This window comes from Camelus ferus, chromosome 12 (genome assembly GCF_009834535.1).
Source record: "Camelus ferus isolate YT-003-E chromosome 12, BCGSAC_Cfer_1.0, whole genome shotgun sequence".
Classification (NCBI taxonomy): domain Eukaryota; kingdom Metazoa; phylum Chordata; class Mammalia; order Artiodactyla; family Camelidae; genus Camelus; species Camelus ferus.
The window spans coordinates 16513162-16535525 of NC_045707.1; the positions used below are offsets into that span (position 1 = coordinate 16513162).

At 41.9% G+C, this 22364-nt stretch overlaps 1 protein-coding gene across 4 annotated transcripts in view; it reads left to right on the forward strand.

Annotated features, from left to right (window-relative positions):
• Window positions 1–22364, forward strand: part of SLC4A8 (solute carrier family 4 member 8) — an 84961-nt gene that overhangs the window by 2028 nt on the left and 60569 nt on the right. Inside the window, exon 1 of one of the 4 annotated variants that reach the window (XM_032492815.1) lies at window positions 14070–14280. The exons of 1 other annotated variant lie outside the window; for it this stretch is intronic. In XM_032492815.1, coding sequence (XP_032348706.1) covers window positions 14236–14280 — 45 coding nt within the window. In that variant the 5' untranslated portion in view covers window positions 14070–14235. Of the gene's footprint in view, window positions 1–14069; window positions 14281–22364 lie in introns of those variants that run through there. 2 more of the 4 variants (XM_014565797.2, XM_006192431.3) reach the window with 2 other exon arrangements.

The following is a 22364-nucleotide window of genomic DNA, read 5'->3' on the forward strand; positions in this document are numbered from 1 at the left end:
CGGGGCAGCAGCAGCTGAAGTTGTGTTAACTAAAGGCAAGGTTTCTCTGTAAATGGCATTGGGACCTGAGGAGGGCAAAGAACTTGCGCTTCTCTCTCGGGGAACTTTGTTTAATGAGAGAGATCACCAGCCACAAATAAAGTTATCCCAGGAGAGAGATTTTGCCTTGGTGTCAGCAAGAACATTCTAACATTCTGTCCACAGTTAGAGTGGTTAATGCACATGAGAGCTCTGTGGGTGCCGGAAAGCATTGTTGGTGGGGCGTCCAGGCTCGGCATTAGGGAGTCAGAGGTGAAAAACTCGGTCTGCTTGTGTCAGGAGCTCCCAGTCTACTGAAAAAATCCTCTAGAATGGGAGAAGAGCTGGAATAGAGGAGTGTATGGAGGCGGTCCAGGATGGCACAAAGGAGGGGGTGTTTAATTTACCTGCTGGAAGAAGATGTGAAGTGACTTGGTTTGTGAAGAATGAGTAGAAGTTTGCCAGGTGGGCAATTGGGAGAGATGCAGGTAGAGGGAGGGGCACACACGAGACCTGGGTGGCATGGTCCCTCCACAGTTTGGAGTGCAAAAAACATGCCCCAGCTCGTCCCCAGAATTTACTGCTCCAGGTCCCCCGGAATGTGATATCAGATTCAGAAGTTTAACCTGGGGTCCTCTGAGGCTCCGCTCTCTCCCCAGGATCCCTGCGATTACTAATGTTGAGTAGCAGCAGAGCCAGCTTGGTCCTGGCGGGGGCGGGGGGCTTGTTGCAGAAGGGGGCCAAAGTTAATGAGGAAGAGCCAGCCCCGCCAGCCAGTCCTCAGGGTGAAGCTGGGCCACGCTGGAGGCACATGAAAGGATGAGGGTGCTGGAGGGATGTCTCGCCCCCAGAGTGTGTCTCTTAAGCATGAAATTCTTGCACTCCTCGCTGGACCAGTCAGAAGTCCCTGTTTAAAACTCTTCCGGTTTTTCCACCAGGCCACTTCCAGCGGGTACTCAGCCTCCTGCCCTAGTGGTGTGGCGTACACAGATTCTAACCGTAGACATCTGTGTTTGCTTCCTGCGGCTACTGTGACAAAGTACCGCAAACTGGGTGGCTTAAAACAGAAATTTATTGTCTTACAGTTCTGGAGAAATCTGCAGGTTGTTGCTCCTTCTAAAACCTATAGGGGAAACCTTCCTTGCCTCTTTTTAGTTTCTGGTGGTTTGCCATCCATCTTTGTCATTCCCTGGACTGGAGACGCATCACTCCAATCCTCTGTCTTCACATGGCGTCTCCCTGTGTCTCTCTCTCGGTGTCTTCACATGGCCATCCCTTTATAAGGACACCAGTCATATTGTATTAGGGGCCTACTCTACTCCAGTGTAACCTCATCTTAATTAATTACTCCTGCAGTGATCACCAATTTTCAAATGAAGTCACGTTCTGAGATATGGGGGTGAGGATTTCAACCTGTCTCTTTTTGTTGTTGTTGGGATGGGGGCACAATATAACCCATAACAGCATCTCTTGGACAAGTGGCAGAGTCTTCAGATGGCAGTGACTGCAGCTCCCAAGGCTCTGAAGTGCTGCTCAGGGGTGACAGTGCGGGAACAGTGTTGACATCTTCCTGGGCTGTCCGGGCTGGTGGCTGCAGGAGGGTGTGGATTACAGGGAGCTGGGGCTCTGCCACACCGCAATGATGGAGGGATTATGGAGCTGAGTCCCCATCAGGGGAACCATTCTGGGACTCTTTCACAGCCATTCTTCAGGGAAAGAGGCTCCTAGTATATCGCTCACTCAGGAGCATCTTCCTTCCAGAACAGGTAAGGAGTAAGAAGGGATCGAACTAGCGACCCAGTTTTTTTTTTTCTCCAGAATTTTCCTGGATATTTTTGCTTGCCCATAAAAAAAAAAATCTTGCTCGTAGTTTTATTATGATATCCTGAAGTTTTTAGATGAATGCAAGGAGAATGAACAGCTTTAATAAAATTGGGCTTTCCCTACCAGACACAGTGTGAACATTTTGATTTACTCAACTCTTTTTGTGCCACTCAGTTGTAGTTGATTTTGTCATAAAGCTCTTGCACATTACTTGTTTGCTTGATTTCTCATCTCTTCACTTATGACTGTAATGGGAATCTTTTCTCTCATTCCTATTATCTAATCACTTGTGCTGTGTTATGGGAAAGCTATTGAGTTTTGCATAATAACCTTGTGCCCACCCATTTTTCTGAATTGTCTTTTGTTGCAAAAGTTTTCAGTTGATTCTCTTAGGTTTTCCAGGTTTACAATGAGGTAGTCTCTTCTGATTAAAAAAAAATGTATTTTACTTTTTTATGTTGTCAAGTTCCATTGGCTAATCCCTACTCGACCCATTAAGTAATAGTGGTGACTGTGGGCTTCTTTAACTAGCTTCTGATTTTACTGGGAATGCTTCTTTTTTTTCCTATTAAGAATAGTGCTGGCTTTGTTCTGGTGAATGCATCTGAGCTTGAGTTTATTTATCTTTATAGTAGAGGGTGTTTCTTTGAAACTTTCCTGTCTTTCCTCTCCCGAGCCACGGTTTGGATTTTCTCTCTTCTAATAATCTTTCTTTTTATAGAGCATTGCTATTTAATTGAGTTTTCAGTTACTTACGCAGAATTGAGTAAATTTTCTTTGCATCAATGAGGTTATTTCCTCTTCCTCCCTCCTCCTCCTCCTCCTTCTTCTTCTTCTTCCCCTCCCCCTTCCTCCTCCTCCTGCTCCTCCTCCTTCTCTTTCTTATTATTTTTTCTTTTTTATGCATTTCTGATTTTTCCCCTTACCTGCCTCTCCCCACACTATGGTTTGGTTACCTGATGGTTTACCTTTTTTTCCCCCCAAAGGCTTAGTTGTGAATATATGTTTCCCCAGATTAATTGAGATATAATTGACATACCACAGTGTAAGTTTAAGGTATGCAACCTGATGATTTGATACATGTATATATTGTGAAACGATTACCACAATAATGTATCCATTATATCACATAACTTTCAAGCATGTAATGCAGTATTGTTAACTATAGTCACCATGCTGTACTTATTCCCCAGAACTCATTTATCTTATGACTGGAAATTTGTACTTTTTGACCAACATGTTCCCATTTCCCCACCCACCAGCCCCTGGCAACCACCATTCTACTCTGTGTTTTTATGAGTTTGGCTTTTTTATATTCCACTTATAAGTGATGCTATACAGAACTTGTCTTTCTCTGTAAGCCATTTCACTTAGCATAATGCCCTAAGGTCCATCCATATTGCAAATGGCAGGATTTCCTTCTTTTTTATGGCTAAATGATATTCCTCTGTGTGTGTGTGTGTGTGTGTGTGTGTGTGTGTGTGTGTGTGTGTGTTTCCATGGGTGTACACATCACCTGTTCTTTTCCATTCATCTGCTGATGGACACTTAGGTTGTTTCCATGTCTTGACTATTGTGAATAACGCTGCAGTAAACATGGGATGCAGATATTTCTTCCAGATAGTGGATATATGCCCAGAAGTGGAATTGCTGGATTATATGGTAGTTTTATTCTTCATTTTTTGAGAAATCTCTATACTGTTTTCCATAGTGGCTGCACAAATTTACATTCGCATCAACAGTGCCCAAGGTTTCCCTTTTCTCCACACCCCCCACACTTGTTACTATTTTTTTTTTTTTTTTTTGTCATTTTGATGATAGCCATTCTGCTAGGGGTGAGGTGATATCTCATTGTGGTTTTGATTTGAGTTTCCCTGATGATTAGTGATATTGAGCATATTTTTATGTGCTTGTTGGCCATCAGTATGCCCCTTTGGATATTAACCCCTTGCCAGATATCTTTTGCATATATCTTTGCATATTCAGTAGGTTGCCCTTTCACTTTCTTGATGGTTTCCTTCAAACTGTGCAAAAGATTTTAAGTTTGATTGGGTCCCATTTGTTTATTTTTGCTCTTCCATCTCTTGCCTGAGGAGACAGATCCAAAAAAATATTGCTAAGACTCATGTCAAAGTGTGTACTGCCTATGTTTTCTTCTAGGAGTTTTACGGTTTCAGGTCTTACATTTAAGTCTTCAATCTATTTTTATTTTATTTTTGTATATAGTGTGGGAAAATATTCTAATTTCATTCTTTTACATGTACCTTGTCCAGTTTCCCCAACACTACTTATTTTAGAGACTGTCTTTTCCTCATTGTGTATTCTTGCCTACTTTGTCATAGATTAATTGCATGGATTTACTTCTGGGATCTCTAATTTGTTCCATTTATCTGTGTGTCTTTTTTTGTGCCACTACTGTTTTGATTACTGTGGCTTTGTAGTGTCACCTGAAGTCAGGGAGCGTGATACCTCCAGCTTTGTTCTTGTTTCTCAAGATCGCTTTGGCTATTCGGGGTCTTTTATGATTCCATGCACATTTTAGGATTATTTGTTTTAGTTCTGTGAAAAATGTCATGGGTATTTTGAGAGGGACTGCATTAAATCTGTAGGTGCTTTGGGTAGTATGGACATTTTAACAATATTAATTCTTCCAACCCATGAACGTGCGATATCATTCGATTTATTTATATTGTCTTCTGTTTCCTTCATCAGTGTCTTATGATTTTCAGAGTATAGGTCTTGCACTTCCTTGGCTAAATTTATTCCTAGGTATTCTATTCTTATTGATGCGATTGTAAATGGGATTGTTATTTTGCCTTCTCTTTCTGATTGTTCATTATCAGTGTATAGAAATGCAACAGACTTCTGTATATTAATCTTGTATTCTGCAAATTTACTGAATTAATTTATTGTTTCTAATAGTTTTTTGGTGACGTCTTTAAGATTTTCTATGTATAGTATTATGTCATTTGCAAATAGTGACAGTTTTATTTCTTTCCTTCCAATCTGGATGTTTTTTACTCCTTTTCCTTTTCTGATTGCTGTGCCTAGGACTTCCCATACTATGTTAAATAGAAATGTCAAGAGTAGATGTCCTTGTCTTACTCTTTATCTTAAAGGAAAATCTTTCAGCTTTTCACCATTGAGTATGTGTTAGCTGTGGGTTTGTCATAAATGGCCTTTATTATGTTGAGGTATGTTCCCCCATACCAAATTTGTTGAGAAATTTTTATTATGAATGGATGCTGGAATTTGTCAAATGCAGTAAGTTCTATTGTTTTTCTATTTTCTCATTTAAAAATTTCTTCTTTTATCTTTAGAAAGCCTCTAGTTGTTTTGTGGCTCTTTTCCTAACTTCTTGAGTTGGATGCTTAATTCTTTTATTTTCGTATTTATGTGTAATTATTTAAAGCTATAAAATATTTTTGGTTCCGGTCTTCTGCAGTTTCAGTTTTAATTTCCTTTTCTTATGAATAAATTACTTGTTTAAAAAATTCCATTCAGTAGAATTAAAAATTTTTTTGTTGTTACTGATTTCAAGTTTTATTATATTAAGATATTAGAATGTCTTTTACTCAGTAGAATTTATTCTGTTTTCTTTTGGTATCAATTTTGATGAATATTCTGTACGCCCTTGAAAAAATATACTCTTTGTTTTTATAGAGTTTAATATATCAATTAGATCAATCATATATCAGTAATGTTACTCAAGTGTGTATCTCTACTTCTTTTTTGTCTTATTCTGGTGCAGGCTGAGAGAGATAAAATAAATTCTTCTCATAATATGTGTGTCATATTCTTCCTTGTGTTCCCCGTAAACTTTTATTTTTGTTGTTATGTTCTTTGGTTGAATAAATATTTCTTATGTCTTCATTGTAAAGTAAATGTTTATTGTTATAAAGTGCCTATAATTTATGCCTTGAAACCTGTATTACCAGATGTAAGATCATGACAGATTTTCTTTCTTTCTTTCCTGCCTTCGTTCCTTTCTTTCGGCTGGCATACTTTTCTCTTGCAAAAGTATTTATCTACCCTTTATCTTTCAAACCTTCTGAGTCATCTTGCTTTATTTAGGTATGACTGTTATATTTTGGGACAATTGGTGCTTTTAGCATTTGGCCAGTTTGAGGCAGGAGATGTCCTGATGCAGTGCCCACTGGACTGGGAATTTGCCTGTTTGATGGAGGTCTTTTTTTGTTTGATTATTTGTAATTTTGAAAATGTCTTTATTTCACTTTCATCTCCCACCTTTTTTGGCCCTCTATTTCCCAACTTTTAATTATGAAAAATTTCAAACATAGAAAGAAGATGAAAAACAAGGACAATGGGGTAAGGTATAGAGTTTGTGTTTAGGATGCATGAAGTCCTGGGTTCAATTACTAGTGCCTCCGTTAAAACAAACAAACAAACAAACAAACAAACAAACAAACAAAGATACCTAATTACCCCACCTCCCCAAATAAAATAAAAATGCAGCAAAAAATTCACAAATGAAAAAAATTAAAAAAAAAGGACAATGAACATCTGTAAAGCTTCTGCTAGATTCCATGATTGTTAACATCTTGTCATTTCTCTCTCAGTGCATATCTGTTTATTTCCATATCTATACTGTTATATCATTTGAAAGTAAATTGTGGACATCATGATACTCTATCCCTCACCACTGCAGTGTGCATCTCCTAAGACTAAGAATTATCTCATATATAACCACAAACCATGATCACAATTCAAAAATTAACCATGGTGGGAGTCTCTTAAAATTCTGTATTTCACTGCTGGAAGTTCTAGTGGTTTCAGAATCACTAGGATCCAGCGATGCAAGTGGCTTGCTGGAGACAGTAATCCATCTTCCCAGGAAGACAAGAGCAAAGGAGGATATCATAACTGGCTACAAGTTTGAAGGTCCGTCTTGTGGAAGAATAAGCAGATTTTTCCTTTGGAACTACAGAGGCAAGCATTTGGAATAAAGAGTGGAAGTTTCAAGGAGGCAAACTGAGCCTGGAATGGGGCTACTGGCTTTATTCAGCAGTAAGTTCTATGTCACTGGAAATATGCAGGGAAATTAGATGACCCCCATCTCTGGGATACTGTGGAAGGGAACGGTGTTGGATGGAAAATTGGTTTATAGGACTTTCAAGTCTCTTCCAACAATTCCTAGAGGACACAGACAAGAAGTTCTGGGGAGACCCCAACTGATATATAGGTTATAACCAAACTGTAATGGCCCTCATTCATTTTGCCTACACCAAGCAAAGCTGATTGTTCCTATATATTTTTTAAGATGGGATTTTTTTCTCTGCTCTTCATTGACTGACCATCTTATAGCCCCAGTTATTCTTGGTTAATCCAGCAAATACTCTTTCTTATATAAGAAAGGATCAGAGAAACTCTGCCTTCTTTAAAAAGGAGGTTGACCTTTTCAATCTGGCAAAAGAATAGAGGTAGAAAAAGATAAATCTGTGAAAGAGAGGTAGACAAAGATAAATCTGTGAAATACATTCAATTTCTATGTCTATTTCCTTTTGCCTCAGCCCAAATGTCTGAATCTCTTTTCTTTTTTTTTATTAACTGCAAAATAAAAGGGGTGTTTCACTGGGAGTAAGAGTAGCTTGGGTTGAATTTATATCTATGTCAGATAATGTGCTTCTAAAGATAAGAAGCAGTAATAGTTATATTCAGAACTTCATAAGCATTTGTTCAGTAAACTAATGAATGGGTATCACTGACAAGCTTTCCAAAGTGGAAATTATATGAAACTGTAATCTGATGGGAAAGGGTAACAGAGGAGAAACCCTTGGTTTCTGCTGTGGGGAATTGATGTCAATTCTAAGGGAGATTCACAATTCACTGTTCAATTGAAGCCAGTTTAACTTTATGCAGGAAGCAGCTGAATGGAAATTTTATTTCTAGGAACCCACACAATGAAGTGGAAAGCATGACTGGTTCTGGACCTAGCTCTGCTATTAACTGGCTTGGGCAAGTCCTTATTTGAGGCACATTTCAGCTTTCTGGTCTGTGAAATGTCCTGTGTACATTTACGGACCCACTGGAGAGAAATGAGATAAGGTGATAAAAAAGTTGAGTGTCTAGAATTATCCAGATGGGAGGTATTGAATTTGCTGCCAGCTTACAGATATCCTGGGTCTACTGGCTCAAGGGGAAGTAAGAATGCCCCTGCTCAGGATAACAAGCTCAAGAGGTCTTATCCCCGAGAAGGTAAGAGGTGCAGTTAAACCACTGTAAACCGACCCGATTTCTAAGCAGGGCTAGGCTCGGTTAGAATCGGGTAAGATACATGTATTTAATGAACACAAATGTGTTCAAATCTGATATCAAGGACTTGACAAGTGGTCCTTGGTTAACAGCTGTTTCTCCTAAATTACTGAATGGTTTTCCAGCTGAATCTGGAAAGCCCAAAGCTTCATTTCCTCAGAGATCTGTTTTCCTGTTTTGTCCTGATTCCTCTATAAGCCCTTTCCCTCTGCCTCTGTCCAAATACCTCAGTTGAGACTCCAGAGAAAGTGGAAAGTAGGTTTTTGCCATTTTATGTGGGTTCTATCTACCAGAGCCATACTTAGTCTGGAGCAAGATGTAAATGACTACAGTCCTGGCAGTTTCTATGGAGGAAGTGGATGGTGACGAATGGAGGGGGAGTGATTTTCCCAGTCAAGAGCTAGTTTTTGTGGCATTTCATTGTGCTTCCCTATGATGTGTAGTGTCCCAGGCTGGCAGCATGCTGTGAACAAAGAAAATTGTATTCTGTAGTCTCTTTAGATATGCGGTGACTTGGCGAGGGCTGAAGGCATATAATGCACCTGCATAACCTTTTCAACATGACAAAGAATGGTGTCTCTCTCCCGCTCCCCACTCCCTTCACAGGAAATTCTCCCAGACGATATAGCACAACAAGCCCCAATTAAGTCTTTCCTCGGATTCTGACGTCTTTTCCTCCAACCTTTCCTTGGTTTGAGATGTATAATTAAGAGGAAGGGGGAGAAACAAAATCAGGTATAAGATACAGCTGGGAATTGGAAGCTACCTAATGGCAGTTAAAGACTAGAACCTCTGCCCTGGCAGAGCAGTTTGACAGTTTAAACAGGGCAAGGAAATATGGTAAATTGATGGAGAAATTAAGATGCTTTTGATGGAAAAATTAGTTGCAATTATGTGAGAATATTTTCTCAGAACTTTTGAAGCTCTCGTGCCTCACCTTTTTGTCTCCCAATAAAAGAATTTCAAAGTTTTCCAGCCAATATTTAAAAATAATACGTGTAAGGTGCCTAGTGCTTCCCTGGGCAGGCTGCAAACACATCCTTACAATGATATGGAAAATCTGGGGCTTTGTCTACCTACCTGACAAGAGAGTCCCATTGATTTTATCATGTCCTTGGTGGGTTCAAGAGCTACCCTTTCCCCACCAAAGTTTAAGAACCACTGGTATTAGAGAAGGGAAGGATCTAGAGGCAAAACCTGGAAGGATAGTCACATTGGGAAGCCATGAAAAGAAGGTGGAACCTATAAAAATGAGCGAAGGACAAAAGCCCCAGGCAGCCCCGTGGGAGGCAGTAGGTGGTTCGTGTGTACTCTGAAAGCAGACAGATCTGAGCTTAGAGTTCAGTGTCTCCATTTATGAACTGGGCTGGCTATGTGAACTGGGGAAAGTTATATCTCTAAGCCTCAGTCTTCAGTTTTCTCATCTGTAAAATGGGATGATAGAACATAACTTATAGAGTTGCTGCAAGGATTGAGGTCATCCATGTAGCACGCCTCCTCGCTTCTCTGTGTGTGTGGTCTCTGTCTCTATTTATATTTTGCATTTTCCTGCCCACTTTATGCCTCCTCCTAGGCCAAGCATCCTGTGCAGGCCTCTCAGTGTTCTGAGTTCTGATTACATCAGAAACTAACAACATTGTAAATCAACTATACTTCAACTAAAAAAAAAAAGAAGAAGAAAAAGGTTCTGAGTTCTGTTCTGCTAGTTTTTCCTTTTCTTCTTCTTTCTTTTTTTTGGGAGGGAGGTAATTAGGTTTACTTAAGAGGTACTGGGGATTGAACCCAGGACCTTGTGCATGTTAAGCACTCACTCTTCCACTGAGCTATACCCTCCCCTCTTTCTGCTTTCTTTGGAAAAATAAGTGTGAGGTGGTGTCCTTGGCTGAAGATCCTCCTTCCAGCTCCTCCAGCACCTGTTTGCTGGCCAGACTGAGAACTGCATATTTGTACTTTTCCAAGCAGTGTAGGGGAGTAGAGACTGGGAGCCTAGAGCCTGGAGCCAAGTAAGCCAGCCTCCTTTGGGAAGGAGAGACCAAAACAGCCCTGGGAAAGGAGAGCCTGTCTCCTGCAGCGCCCCAGATACCAGCTGCCTCAGGCAGCATTAGAGGCTGCCTCTATGGCCTAGTTCCTTTTGTAATTTGCACAATAGACCAGAAGATGGGGCTCTTGACCCTGGAGTCAAGGGCCAGAAGCACTGACTTTTTCCGCATTTGAACTGGAGGAAAATCAGACCTACAAGAGCCCCCAGGAATCCTCTACCTCCTCATTCCCCTCCCTGCCTTGCCCACGCAGCTGACTCCCATGAGGGTGCCATGGGGCCTGGCTTCTAGGGAGTGGAGAATCTTCCCTTTGGTCATTACCTTTGGCCCCTCTTGAATTACCACATTGCCAGAGTCAGTGTAAATGACCCCCTGCCTCAAGTTTCCCTTCGAATCCATCTTGCCCTCAATGGCAGATTTTGGTAATCCTACCACTTATATAGTGTTGCATAGTGGCCAAGAACTCTCGAATCAGACATACTCATCCTTGACTCATCTCATCAGACGAGGCTCTCCTCACCTCCTCCGAGAAGCCCTCCCTGACGGCCCCATCTAAAGTAGCTCTCCTAATCCCCATGCCCATTACTTTATCACATAACTTTACAATTTACTTCACAGCAGCTCTTATAACCTGTAATTGTCTTGTTGTTTACTTGTTTACTCTCTCCCCACTAGATTGTAAGGCTCAAGAGGGCATGACCCAGTTGGTCTTATTGCTGTTTCCCTAACAATCCAACACAGGGCTGAATACACAGATTATCAGTAAATATGTTCTGAATTAATAAATTCCTGAATCCCAGCTTAATGACCACTTGACCTTGAGAAAGCTGATGAACTTCACTGAGACTCAGTGTTCTTACCAGTGAAATGGAGAAATAATGGAGTGTTAAGAATATTAAATGACCCAATGCATTTACATCACTAAACCCAGGTCCTGGTGCATAGAGGTGTTCTCCAATGTCTTCAGCAGTGTCCTACTTACTATTATATGAGAGAGAGAGGGGGAAAAAAAAAGAAGTCTGAACTAATTAGCTGGCTGTGTCTAATTTGGCCATAGCTTTGTATTACCACAATTTTTACTTCCCACTGCTCTTCTCTATAACTTTCTGCTTTGGTCCAAATCATGGCTATCCTGAATGAGTCATGTGCATTCCTAGTGTTAAAGTCTTTGCCCAAGAATTGAGTTTCTTGGTCTCCTTACCTTAGCTGGACTGTTTTCCGATATAGTCCAAACCCACATCCTCCATGTTATGTTCCTGAAGTGTTTAAAGTCATAAAGATCATTTTCTCTTCTAAATTTTTATAATCTTTGTTGTCTGTATTGCTCACATGTCTTTTGTTTTATGTTCTATTATCTTGTCTTCATATTAACATATATCCTGTTTTCCTGATTAGACTGTAAGCCCTTTGGAGATATGTTTTTTTTACTTAGTATTCATTTCTTTTTTTTTTTAATTGAAGTACAGTCAGTTATAATGTGTCAATTTCTGGTATACAGCACAATGGCCTAGTCATGCGTATACACACATATATTCATTTTCATATTCTTTTTCATTAAAGGTTATTACAAGATATTGTAATATCTTGTGCTATACAGAATTTGTTTTTTAATCTATTTTTATATATAGTGGCTAACATTTGTAAATCTCAAACTCCCAAATTTATCCCTTCCCACCCCTTCCCCCACCCTGGTAACCATAAGATACTATGTCTGCAAGTCTATTTTGTAGATGAGTTCATTAGTGTTCTCTTTTTTTCTTTCTGTTTAGATTCTACATATGAGTGATATCATATGATACTTTTCTTTCTCTTTCTGGCTTACTTCACTTAGAATGATGATCCCTAGGTCAATTCATGTTACTGCAAATGGCATTATTCTTTTTTATTGCTCAGTAGTATTCTACTGTATAACTATGCCACAACATCTTTATCCAGTCATCTGTCGATGGACATTTAGATTGTTTCCATGTCTTGGGTATTGTATATAATGCTGCTATGAACATTGGAGTGCATGTAACTTTTTGAATTAGAGTTCCCTCTGGATATATGCCCAGAAGTGGGATTGCTGGATTATAGGGTAAGTCTATTTTTAGTGTTCTGAGAAATCTCCATGCTGTTTTTCATAATGGCTGCACCAAACTGCATTCCCACCAACAGTGTAGGATGGTTCCGTTTTCTCCATACTCCTGGAGATATGTTGGGGTTTTTTTTGGCGGGGGAAGGTAATTAGGTTTATTTGTTATTTTGTTGTTGTTTTGTTTTGTTTTTTTGAGGAGGTACTGGGATTGAACCCAGGACCTTGTGCATGCTAAGCATGCACTCTACCGCTTGCGCTATACCCTCCCCCCGGAGATATATATTTTATTTTAGATTTCTCTGCATCTTCAGTGCCATTTGGGTTTGTACTTAATAAGTATTCAATATGTTTTTGGTTAGACTGAATTAAAAGCACATATATTTACTTATATAATTATAAATTATATATACTTATATAACTCATATATACTTATATAACATATATTTATATTTATTTATAACTATGTTCTACTTATATATTTATAACTGTGTTCTATGTGCCCAGTATTCTTTGAGGCTCTGTGGTGTACACAAAAGGGCATAAGAGAAATACTTATTGCCTTCAAAAACTTAAAAATTTTATAGTGAGTTGAAGTCAACATATAATTAAAGTACTTAAGCACAGCATGGTAACTGCTATAAGAAAGGTATGAAGTGCTATGAGGATTCAGAGGAAAGAGTGATGAAAGCTCTTAGGGGTTTTAGGGAGAATGGGATAAAGAAAGGTTTCTTGGAAGAGATGGGCTTTGAGATTGATTTTTTAAGATTTTGATGGGCAAAAATGGGGGGCTCAGGGGACAGGATTAGTGAAGAGATCAGTAGAGACTGTGGCAATGAACACTAAGGCTCAGAAATGGGACCAAGTCTCTCTTAAACCGGAGATCAGAAATATGGTTCTGTCTCAAGGACACTGAAGAACAACCTTGTTTCAAATTTCAGGACTAATGCCAGGAATGGTATACAGGGGTTGAAACTAACATGCCTCAACCAGACTATGTTCCACAAGTGTAGCTTCTTTGGAGGCTGAGACTTATTTGCAGTTGTTCTTTTTCCTCTAATAATGTGGGCTTGCCTACAGTCTGACATGGTAGTGGACATAAAGCAAAAGACCCCTTTCCTCTTCTTGGGGACAGAGGACTGGTTGGATTATGTCCAGTCTCTCTTTTTCTAAACCCAAATCAAATTGCATGTGTTACTTATGGTTTTCTAACCTTGCCTTAGATTAGTAGTTCTTTTGTTGTTAAATAATTTGGCTTAGATCATTTCTCAGAAAAGTTGGAGGCATTTTTTTGTGGAATTATTTCAACAGTCAGCCTTAGCTCAACTCTGTGCCTTTCATTGCCAAACTGAACCCTAGTTAGAAGACCTAAATTATAGTGAGTCTGTGGAGGGGATCAGATCACTGCCTGCCTGCTCCTCTTTAATGCTCTTTAATCTGGCCACTAGTTCGAGGATTAACAATTTTAGAAGGCCTTTCCCCCTCATCCTCAGTTACTTTCCTTCTGCAACACCAAGGGACGGTTCCCCAGAATTTAAAAATCATTACCTAAGGAATAAAATCACGATAGACAAAACCGACACTTTCTCAGTTTTCAAGGGCCAGGTGCATCCGCAAAGAGAAGCACGAGATTTTAAATTTCAAGCAAGCGGTTTGAAGGACCTTCGAGCCCAGAGGCCCCTGAAGGGAGGGAGGCGGTTTCCACGGCAACCGAGCCCGGGAGCGGTTGGCTCTCCGGGCTCCCTCCTCCTCCTCCTGGTAGCCCCGGGTACCGCCGGACAGCGTCCTCCCGTGCTCCGCGCCCTGATTGGCCGCACAAGCCGCGCGCCGATTGGCTGCGGCGAAGCCTCGCGCGCCGGTGGCTATGGAGGCGGCGGCGGTTGATGGTTGACCGTTGGCTCCAGGGTAGGGGTCGCCGCTTGGGCGATTCGCTCAAACCCGACCAGAGAGCGTGGACAGCTGACGCTCGGCCTGGAGCCCGCGGGCGAGACCAAGCTGGGTTCCGCCATGCGGGCCGGGAGTAACGAGCCGGACGGCGTCCTCAGCTATCAGGTAGGGCCCCGCCTCCCGCCCCTCCCCGGGGCTCAGCCTTCTCGTCCTCTGCCCACCCTCTTTCCTCTGCCCCCGAGCCGGGGCGCCACAGGCCACTCCCTGAGGGCGAGGGGAGACCAGCCCGGGACACCAGGGGGCGCTCCGGGCGGTCGAGGATTGGGTCGGGGCTGCGAGAGGGTGACCTTGGGCCGAACCCGAGAGCCGGTGGGTCACTGCCGCATCCCTTGCGTGGCGGGCTGAGGAGCCCTGACGGCCCGCGGCCGGTGACCTCTGTTCTCCTGGGGTCCTCCTTGCTGGGAAAGAGGCTGGCTTCTGGCCTTGCTGTGTCCTGCTGGAACGTGGGAGAAAGGGTAGCCAGGGACCTTGCTCTGGAGGGGCAGGTCTCCTCTTTGTGTTTTTATTTCTGGGAATTTCTGGTTCCTCACTGTCTCAGAGGAAGAGCTGGAAAGACTGCAGGCTGGGACCAAACCCTAAACCCTGTTAGTGTGACCAGCTTCCGTGCATCCCATTACACAGACAACTGGCAAGTTCTGGATAGGGAAGTGGAAAGGGGTAGGGAAGTGTCGAGGGGTCAGTCACAGGTGTTTATTTAAAGGAATGCGTAAACCAGGTTTAAGTAACTGGTAACCCAACTGTTGGAGTGGCTAATGTAAGGTAAAGCACTGGACTAGGTGTCAGAGACTGTAGGTTCAAATCCTACATCTGCCTCATACAGGCTTTGTGACCTCAGGTTAAGTCACTTGCCTCTTTGAACTACGATCTCCCCATCTAGTAAAATGGGGATGATCATATCTGTTTTGCTTACCTCATAGGGTGATTTTGAGGACAAAATGAAGTGCTTCTTGTGAAAGGGCTTTGTGAAATGATGTTTATTGTGTGGCAACCAGTATGTGGTAGCCCACTGAATTCTCACTCCCCCTTTCCTGTGCCCATCAGATGATGATATAGTTGCTGCTCTGGAAAGAGGTGTTGAAGGGAGGTTGAGTCTGGAGTGGTGGGCTGTGAAGAGAATGGTGGAGCTTCTCAGAAGGATGATAGATTTTGAAACAAGTGCCATGTTGACGTCAGGCTGGATTCTGTAAAGAGGCAGAGAAAACTCTTGAGTTTGTAGCAAAATGGGTATCAGACACTGAGTCACTCCTCTTCTTCCTGGTAATAGTTTGCTACTAGAAAATCCATAATTCCTTCTTTGCTTGCTCCATCAAAAAAAGAACCAGATCTAAGATTTTGGAAAATCTTTCCATATCTAATCCTCCTAAGGTCTACTAAGTATTCAATCTGTATTTGTGGTACAATGATGAGCAAAGAAAGATAGGCAATGTTCTTACCATGCTGAGTTTCCCATTCAGTGTGTGCGTGTGTGTGTGTGAATAATCATTTTTGATCAAGTAATCATGCAAATAAATGTATTATTGTAAACTGTGGTAAGTGCTTAGAAAGAAAGATACGCAGTGCTGTGTGTATGTATCACAGTGGTTCCAGCTTTGGTCTCAGAACAGAGAAGATTTTGCTAAGGAAAAAGTTTGGGACAAGATTTAAAGAATAAATGTCAACTGAGGGAAGAGAGAGCTCAAAGGGCCTGGAGATAAAGAGAACAGCAGAAGGGGGGTAGATCTGGTTAGAAGACCTGAAAGAAGGCCAGTGTAGCTGGAGCCACAGGGAGCAATGAGGGGAATGGTGTGAGATATGCTCTGGGGTTATAACATGCAGAGAGAGACAGAGAGACCGAGAGAGAATGAGAGCCAATGAGATCATGGTCAGATTCTCCTGAAAGATTTCTCTGGCTGCAGTGGGGAGAACAGGCTGGAATGGATGTGAGGAGACAGTGTCCTTAACATGCAGAATGTGTTCCAGTTGTATTGTCAAGACCATAATAACCCCCAGACTCCTGTGAATGCTCTGTGAAACTGATAATTCCTGAGTGCTTCTGGAGTAGGGTAGAAAATAATTATCTCTTCTACATCCAGTTCATGAAAGTTTCTTGGGTGGTAGGGTGAGGAGAGATGAAAGGAGAGAGTGGAAACATAAAGGCTGAGTCAGGTGATGGGCAAATGGGTACTTGAGATATAGGGAGGAAAAGAAATAAGGGTAGAAGGAGGAAGTGAGACGGGGGTGACTTGGGGGAGACACAATCATCTCATTGAAAATTACTAACTAATCCTCCTATGTGCCAACTGGGCTGTGTGGAGAGGAGACGGACCTTGCAAACAGAGCAGATTGTGTAACTTAATGCAGAGATTCCAGGCATCACATTTAAATGTCCTAAGTCTCTGCTGTTTTCTCTGGTTTGGACTGCTGTGCTAGCTCTTAACGGTTCCCTCCGCTTTCTCTCTTGCTCTTCCTTCTACAGTCCACTTTCCACGTGGCAGCCAGAGAGAGCTTTTCAAAACACAAATCAGATCATGGCATATTCTATCTTGAAACCATTCAGTGGCTTCCCAGTACATTTTAGAATAAAATCCAAACTCCTTACCATGGCCTGCCAAGCTTTCATGTGATCAGGGCCCTGCCCACCCTCCCCAATGGCGTCTCCTCCATTCCCTCACCACGCACTCCTGCACTGGTGATCTTCCTATTTCTTCAGTACGGCAGGCTCCTGCATGCCTCAGGACCCTTGTTCTTGTCGTTCCTATGGACATTTTCCACCTAGGCCTTCTCCTGACTCAACTCACATGTCACCTCTTCAGTGGCTTCCTTGACCTTCATTCACAGTCACTATCTTTCATATGATTCTGTTTTATTTTCTTCATAGCATATATGACATATCTGAAGTGTTCTTGCTTTGGTTTCTTGTTTAGTGTCTTTTCAAATAGAAAGCAGGGACCAGGCAGAAAATCCTGTCCTCTAGCACAGTGCCTGGTATAGGAGAGGTGCTCAGTTGCTGAGCGAATGAATGACTCTCCTGTATCCAAAGCCAATGTGCCTCTCCTTAAGGAGCTCATGGTTTTGTCAGTTTTAGCACAGAGCCTCAGATGGCCATTGCTTTATTACACAGAAGCTCTTCCTTCTATACCACTGGGCCTTTGCTCAGGTCTTCTAACTGGAAAACTTTCCCCCTCCTCCCCACCTAAAATATCCATTTTAACCTTTAAGATTTGGCTTCATATCACCATCAGAATTTATCACTTAGTACACCAGAAACTAACACAACATTCCAAGTCAACTGTATTTCAATAAAAAAAATTTCACTCCATCTTTTCTGCTCACAGCACCTACCAAGTTCTTCCATCCCTTACTTGTGGAATATACATGCTCATCTCTGCTGTTGACCTGACAGCTCCCTTTGACATGCTTTATGTGAGTTAACTTTTATCGAGTGCTTGCCATGTGCCAGGTACAGTGCCAAGTGCTTTCCATGCACTTCTCCTTTAATCTTTAATCTTCTCAGTAATCTTGAGAATTACATGCCCTTATTATCTTTATTTTCAAAAATAAGGAAACCAAGATGTAGAGAGGTTAAGTAACTTCTAGTAAATGGCAGAGCTGCCCGTCTCCAAAAAACGTGCGCTTAATCACTATGTAGCGTGTGTCTTTGACACCTCGGCCAGTGCCTGGCTCAGAATGAGGACTTATAAGTGTTTGGGAAGATGTGTGTGGCAGAGTGTACAAGGATGTATTAGAGTGGGAAGAGACTGGAATGAGGGAGGCCAGCTAGGAGGCTGTTGGTGTAATTTAGGATGAGTTAATGAAGGCCTGAGTTATTGAATTTTGACAAGGTCTCTGGAGGTGGTTATTGCAATTTTAGGAGTCGGTGAGCTCTTAAAGGGAATAGCAATAGAGGAGAAAGATCAGAAAACTTGAAGGAGGGCCCCTAGTTTGGACTGGAACTGGGGACATCTTATAGCTTCAAATTTCTCCTGACCAACACTTTCAGAACTGAGCAGAAGAAGTTCTGGAAGAGAAGGCTGGAGAGATTGTAACAGTCAGCACTTGAGCCAAGTGGTGCTGGGAACTGCACGGAGGTTCAGAGAGGGTGCAGAGCGGGGAGCAAGTGAATTTGGGCAATTACCAAGGCTTGTATAGGAATCAGGCCTGCTCAGAATAGGAAATTTTGCAGAAATCTTCAGAACAACAAATGCTTGGTAAATGGGTGATCATTGGGATGCTTGGTGGATGGGAAGAGAGTCACACTTCATGTCTTAAAGTGGATCTGGAAAAACTCAAGAGTCCTGAAGGAGACCTGAATGCTAGTGCTCAGTGACCTTGGCCCATGTTGGTGCTCAGTAAATATTTGCTGAGTGAGTGAATGAATGGCTCCGTAGAGAGTGGGTCAACTTTTCTGAAGGTCATGGTCAGTTCATGGGAAGCAGTCAGTATATGTTTGCTGAGTGTCACTGAACAAAATTATCACCCTTAGCAGTTTCTCCTCTCACTGTGTTGCAGTGTGCAATCCGACTCCTCCATCCTCTCCCAACACATACTAGACCTTAAACGTACCCTGAGTGGGAATTGGGGAACATGTAAGCATTCTCTTTACCTGGCCTTACCAGCTTTACTGGGGAGCTTCAGTAGGAGAGGTGGGGACTTTCCTGCCAAGCAGAGAATTGAGGCGGGCTGGGGACAATTCAGGTTGCAAATGGACTTCCTTCTGAACTTATAGATAATTGTCTTAGCTCATGGTTTGCCTTGGCAAGGTAGACTGGGCTCCCAGTGAAGCCTGCCACGGTGGTAAATCAGGCCCCGGAAAAGCAAGGTGTTTGTTCTAAATCTGCTGCTAGGTAACAGCAGCAAATGTTAGATAATGGAGAGGTTGGTTGGTTCCTGGATGGTAGTAACAAGTTTACTCTGGTCTTGGTAGCTAGGAAGCCATAATGTCTGTATTAGTGTCTATTGGTGCCATAACAAATGAGCACACATTAATTGGCTTAAACAGCACACATTGATCATCTTACAGTTCTGCAGTTCAGAAGTCCAGCACAAATTGCACTGTGCTAAAATCAAAGTGTTGGCAGGGCTGTGTTTCTTTCTGGAGGCTCTAAGAAAGTATCTGTTTCCTTAACTTCTTCAGCTTCACGAGGCTGCCTGCATTCCTCGGCTCACAGTTCCCTTCCTCTGTAGTCAGAACCAGCAACATAGCATCTCTCAGACCCTGCTTTTGTCATTAAACCTCATTCTCTGACTCCACTCTTCTGCCTCCCTCTTCTACTTTTAGGGATTCTTGTGATTGCGTTGAGCCCACTGGATAATCCAGATAATCTCTTTATTTTAAGATCTACTGATTAGCAACCCTAATTCCATCTGGAACCTTAATTCCCCATTGCCGTTGTAAGGTGATACATTCACAGGTTCCAGGGATTAAGATGATCAAGTCCTTTGGGGGCCATTATTCCGCCTACCACAGTGTGCTAACTAGTAAGCTGTACTGAGCAGGAGTGACTCCAAGTGGGGTTCAACGAAAAAAATCACTGAGAAACCAGAGCCACTTTGGAATTTTAGGCCCCTAGCAGACTGCTGAAGGGTCAGAATAGGAAGCTCGTGGGTTTTCAGTTGCCCATGCCACTGAGAAGAGGTCTAGGGCAGCTGCACACATCCTCATGGAACCCCTTTTTCTCCCTATAGGATGTCTGCGTTCAGTGAGGAAGTCAAAGCAAGGGCATTAGAGAGTTGAGGGTCTGTGGGTCAGTGACTGGGGCTACAAGGGGTCAGAATTCATGGGCTTTCTGGCTGAAGAGGAAGTTGGAAGTGAATAAGGAGATGGAGAACTACTGGAATTCTGGTCAGTAAAGGCAGTATGAAGCACAAGGTTCTGGAGTCTAAGCGCTTAAGAAGGTAACATGTGGATCTTGAACTAGTCTCACTGTGGACGTTAATCCATGACTAGGTGACCTGAGCCCTCTGAAACAACCAGGTTCTTTGCTTTTGGCAATATTAGTGTATAATGTTAATATGTTATAGAATGTTAATACAGACACACTTGAGTCGGAGTTCTTTCTAGCTCACTTAGCTCTTGTGCGATCTTAGCTTTGATTTAGGACTGTTGTGAGGATTAAGTGAGGTAATATATGGAAAGCACAGTGCTAGGTACACAGTAAGTGCTCAGTAAACATTTGTTCCCAGTACTAATTGTAGTGCCTCAGTTTGCTGTTTAGAAACCTGGGAAATCACTTCTATATTTGTTGCTTTAAAAATGGTTAAGTGTGTCAGAACTCAATAAAACACTTGACTCTTTTTTATTGTTGTTGGGTGGGTGGGGTAGGAGGATGTTATCCAAAAACACTGGGTCATTGGGGAAAAAGATGAAAGGAGTCTTTGGAGGTGAAAAAGTCAGACTGACTGCAGGAAAGGAGGCAGAGTTGAGTTTGGCAGGACTGCTGCCCCACAGGTCCGGAGCGGAGGCACAGGCAGGTGCAAGAGGGCTCAAGGCTGGCTCCGCTGCCCGCGCTCCCCCTTCCCTGCAGCCTCCGTGGCTGCTCCAAGGATCTGGGGCTATTATGTAAGACTCAGCCTTGCCCCTGCCTTTTAATTTGTCCATTAACTGTAAGTGAGAATCTGCTTTGCTATTCAGCTATAATTCATTCATTTTTCAGGGCTCATAACAATGCTTTCTCTCTCACGATGTGCTTGCAATTTCAATGCTTTTTTAAAATGTGTATTTAACCCCCTTAGTTCTTTTTATCTTACCTCATCTTTGAGGTAGGTAACCTAAATCAGTCCACGTTTACGTAGTGAGTCACTGTCATGAGCCAGGAGGACATACAGAAACAGGGTCTTTTCTCTAGTTCACCTTCTTTCCCTCTCTTTTTCCTTCCCTCCTTTCCTTTTTCTCCTAAACTTATATAATGTGGTTCTCATGATTCTAATATTTTTCTGAGTCACAAGCTCCCCTGAGAATCTGGTGAAAGTTATGGACCCTCTCCCAAGAAAAATGCACACTCACATGTACTTTCTTTTTTTTTTAATTGAAGTGTAGTCAGTTTACACTGTTATGTTGATTTCTGGTGTACAGCATAGTCACACATATCTTCTGAAGCCCATTCATAGGAACCCTAGAAATCCATGGTTAAGAAGTCTTCTCTGCTGTAAATAATGATGATATCAGAGGAAGTAATAACCAGCTGGTGAGGAATCTGCAACGAGCACAGACCAATGAGACTCGATGTTCCTTTTTTTCCATTTTTTATGATTTTAAGCAAACTTTAATATATTTGAAATTTATAGAACACTTTAAGCATATGCCAAAGTAGAGAGACTTGAAAAATGAATCATCACATACCCATAACCTGGCTTCAGTGATGAACACACAGCCTATTTTGTTTCATCTATGTTTCTACCCATTCTCCAAATCCCAGACATCATATAATTTCATCAGTAAAAATTATCATGAAAGATTAAGGACCCTTTTAAAAAAAATGACATAACTGCAATGTCACAACATGGGCATACCTTAGAGATATTGTACGTTCACTTCCAGACCACCATAATAAAGCGAATATCACGGTAAAGCAAGTTGCACAAATTTTTTGGTTTCTCAGTGCATATAAAACCTATGTTTACACTATACTGTAGTCTGCTAAGTGTGCAATAGCATTGTATCTAAGAAACAATGTACAGACCTTAATTAAAAAATACTTAACTGCTAAAAAATGCTAACCATCATCTGAGCCTTCAGTGAACAATAATCTTTTTGCTGGTGGAGGGTCCTACCTTGATGTTGATGGCTGCAGACAGACCAGGGTGATGATTGCTGAGGACTAGGGTGGCTGTGGCAATTTCTTAAAATAAGACAACAATGAAGTTTGCCACATCCATTGATTTTTCCTTCCATGAACCATTTCTCTGTAGCATGCAATGCTGTTTGATAGCATTTTACCCACAATAGAATTTCTTTCAAAATTGGAGTCAATCCTCTCAAACTCTGCTGCTGGTTTATCAACTAAGTTTATGTAATATTCTAAATCTTTGGTTGTCATTTCAATAATCTCCACAGCACCTTTACCAGGATTATGTTCCATTTCAAGAAACAGCTTTCTTTGCTCATCCGTAAGAAGCAACTCCTCATCTTTTCAAGTTTCATGAGATTACAGCAATTAAGTCCCATCTTCAGGCTCCACTTCTAATTCTAGTCTGCTGTTTCCACCACATCT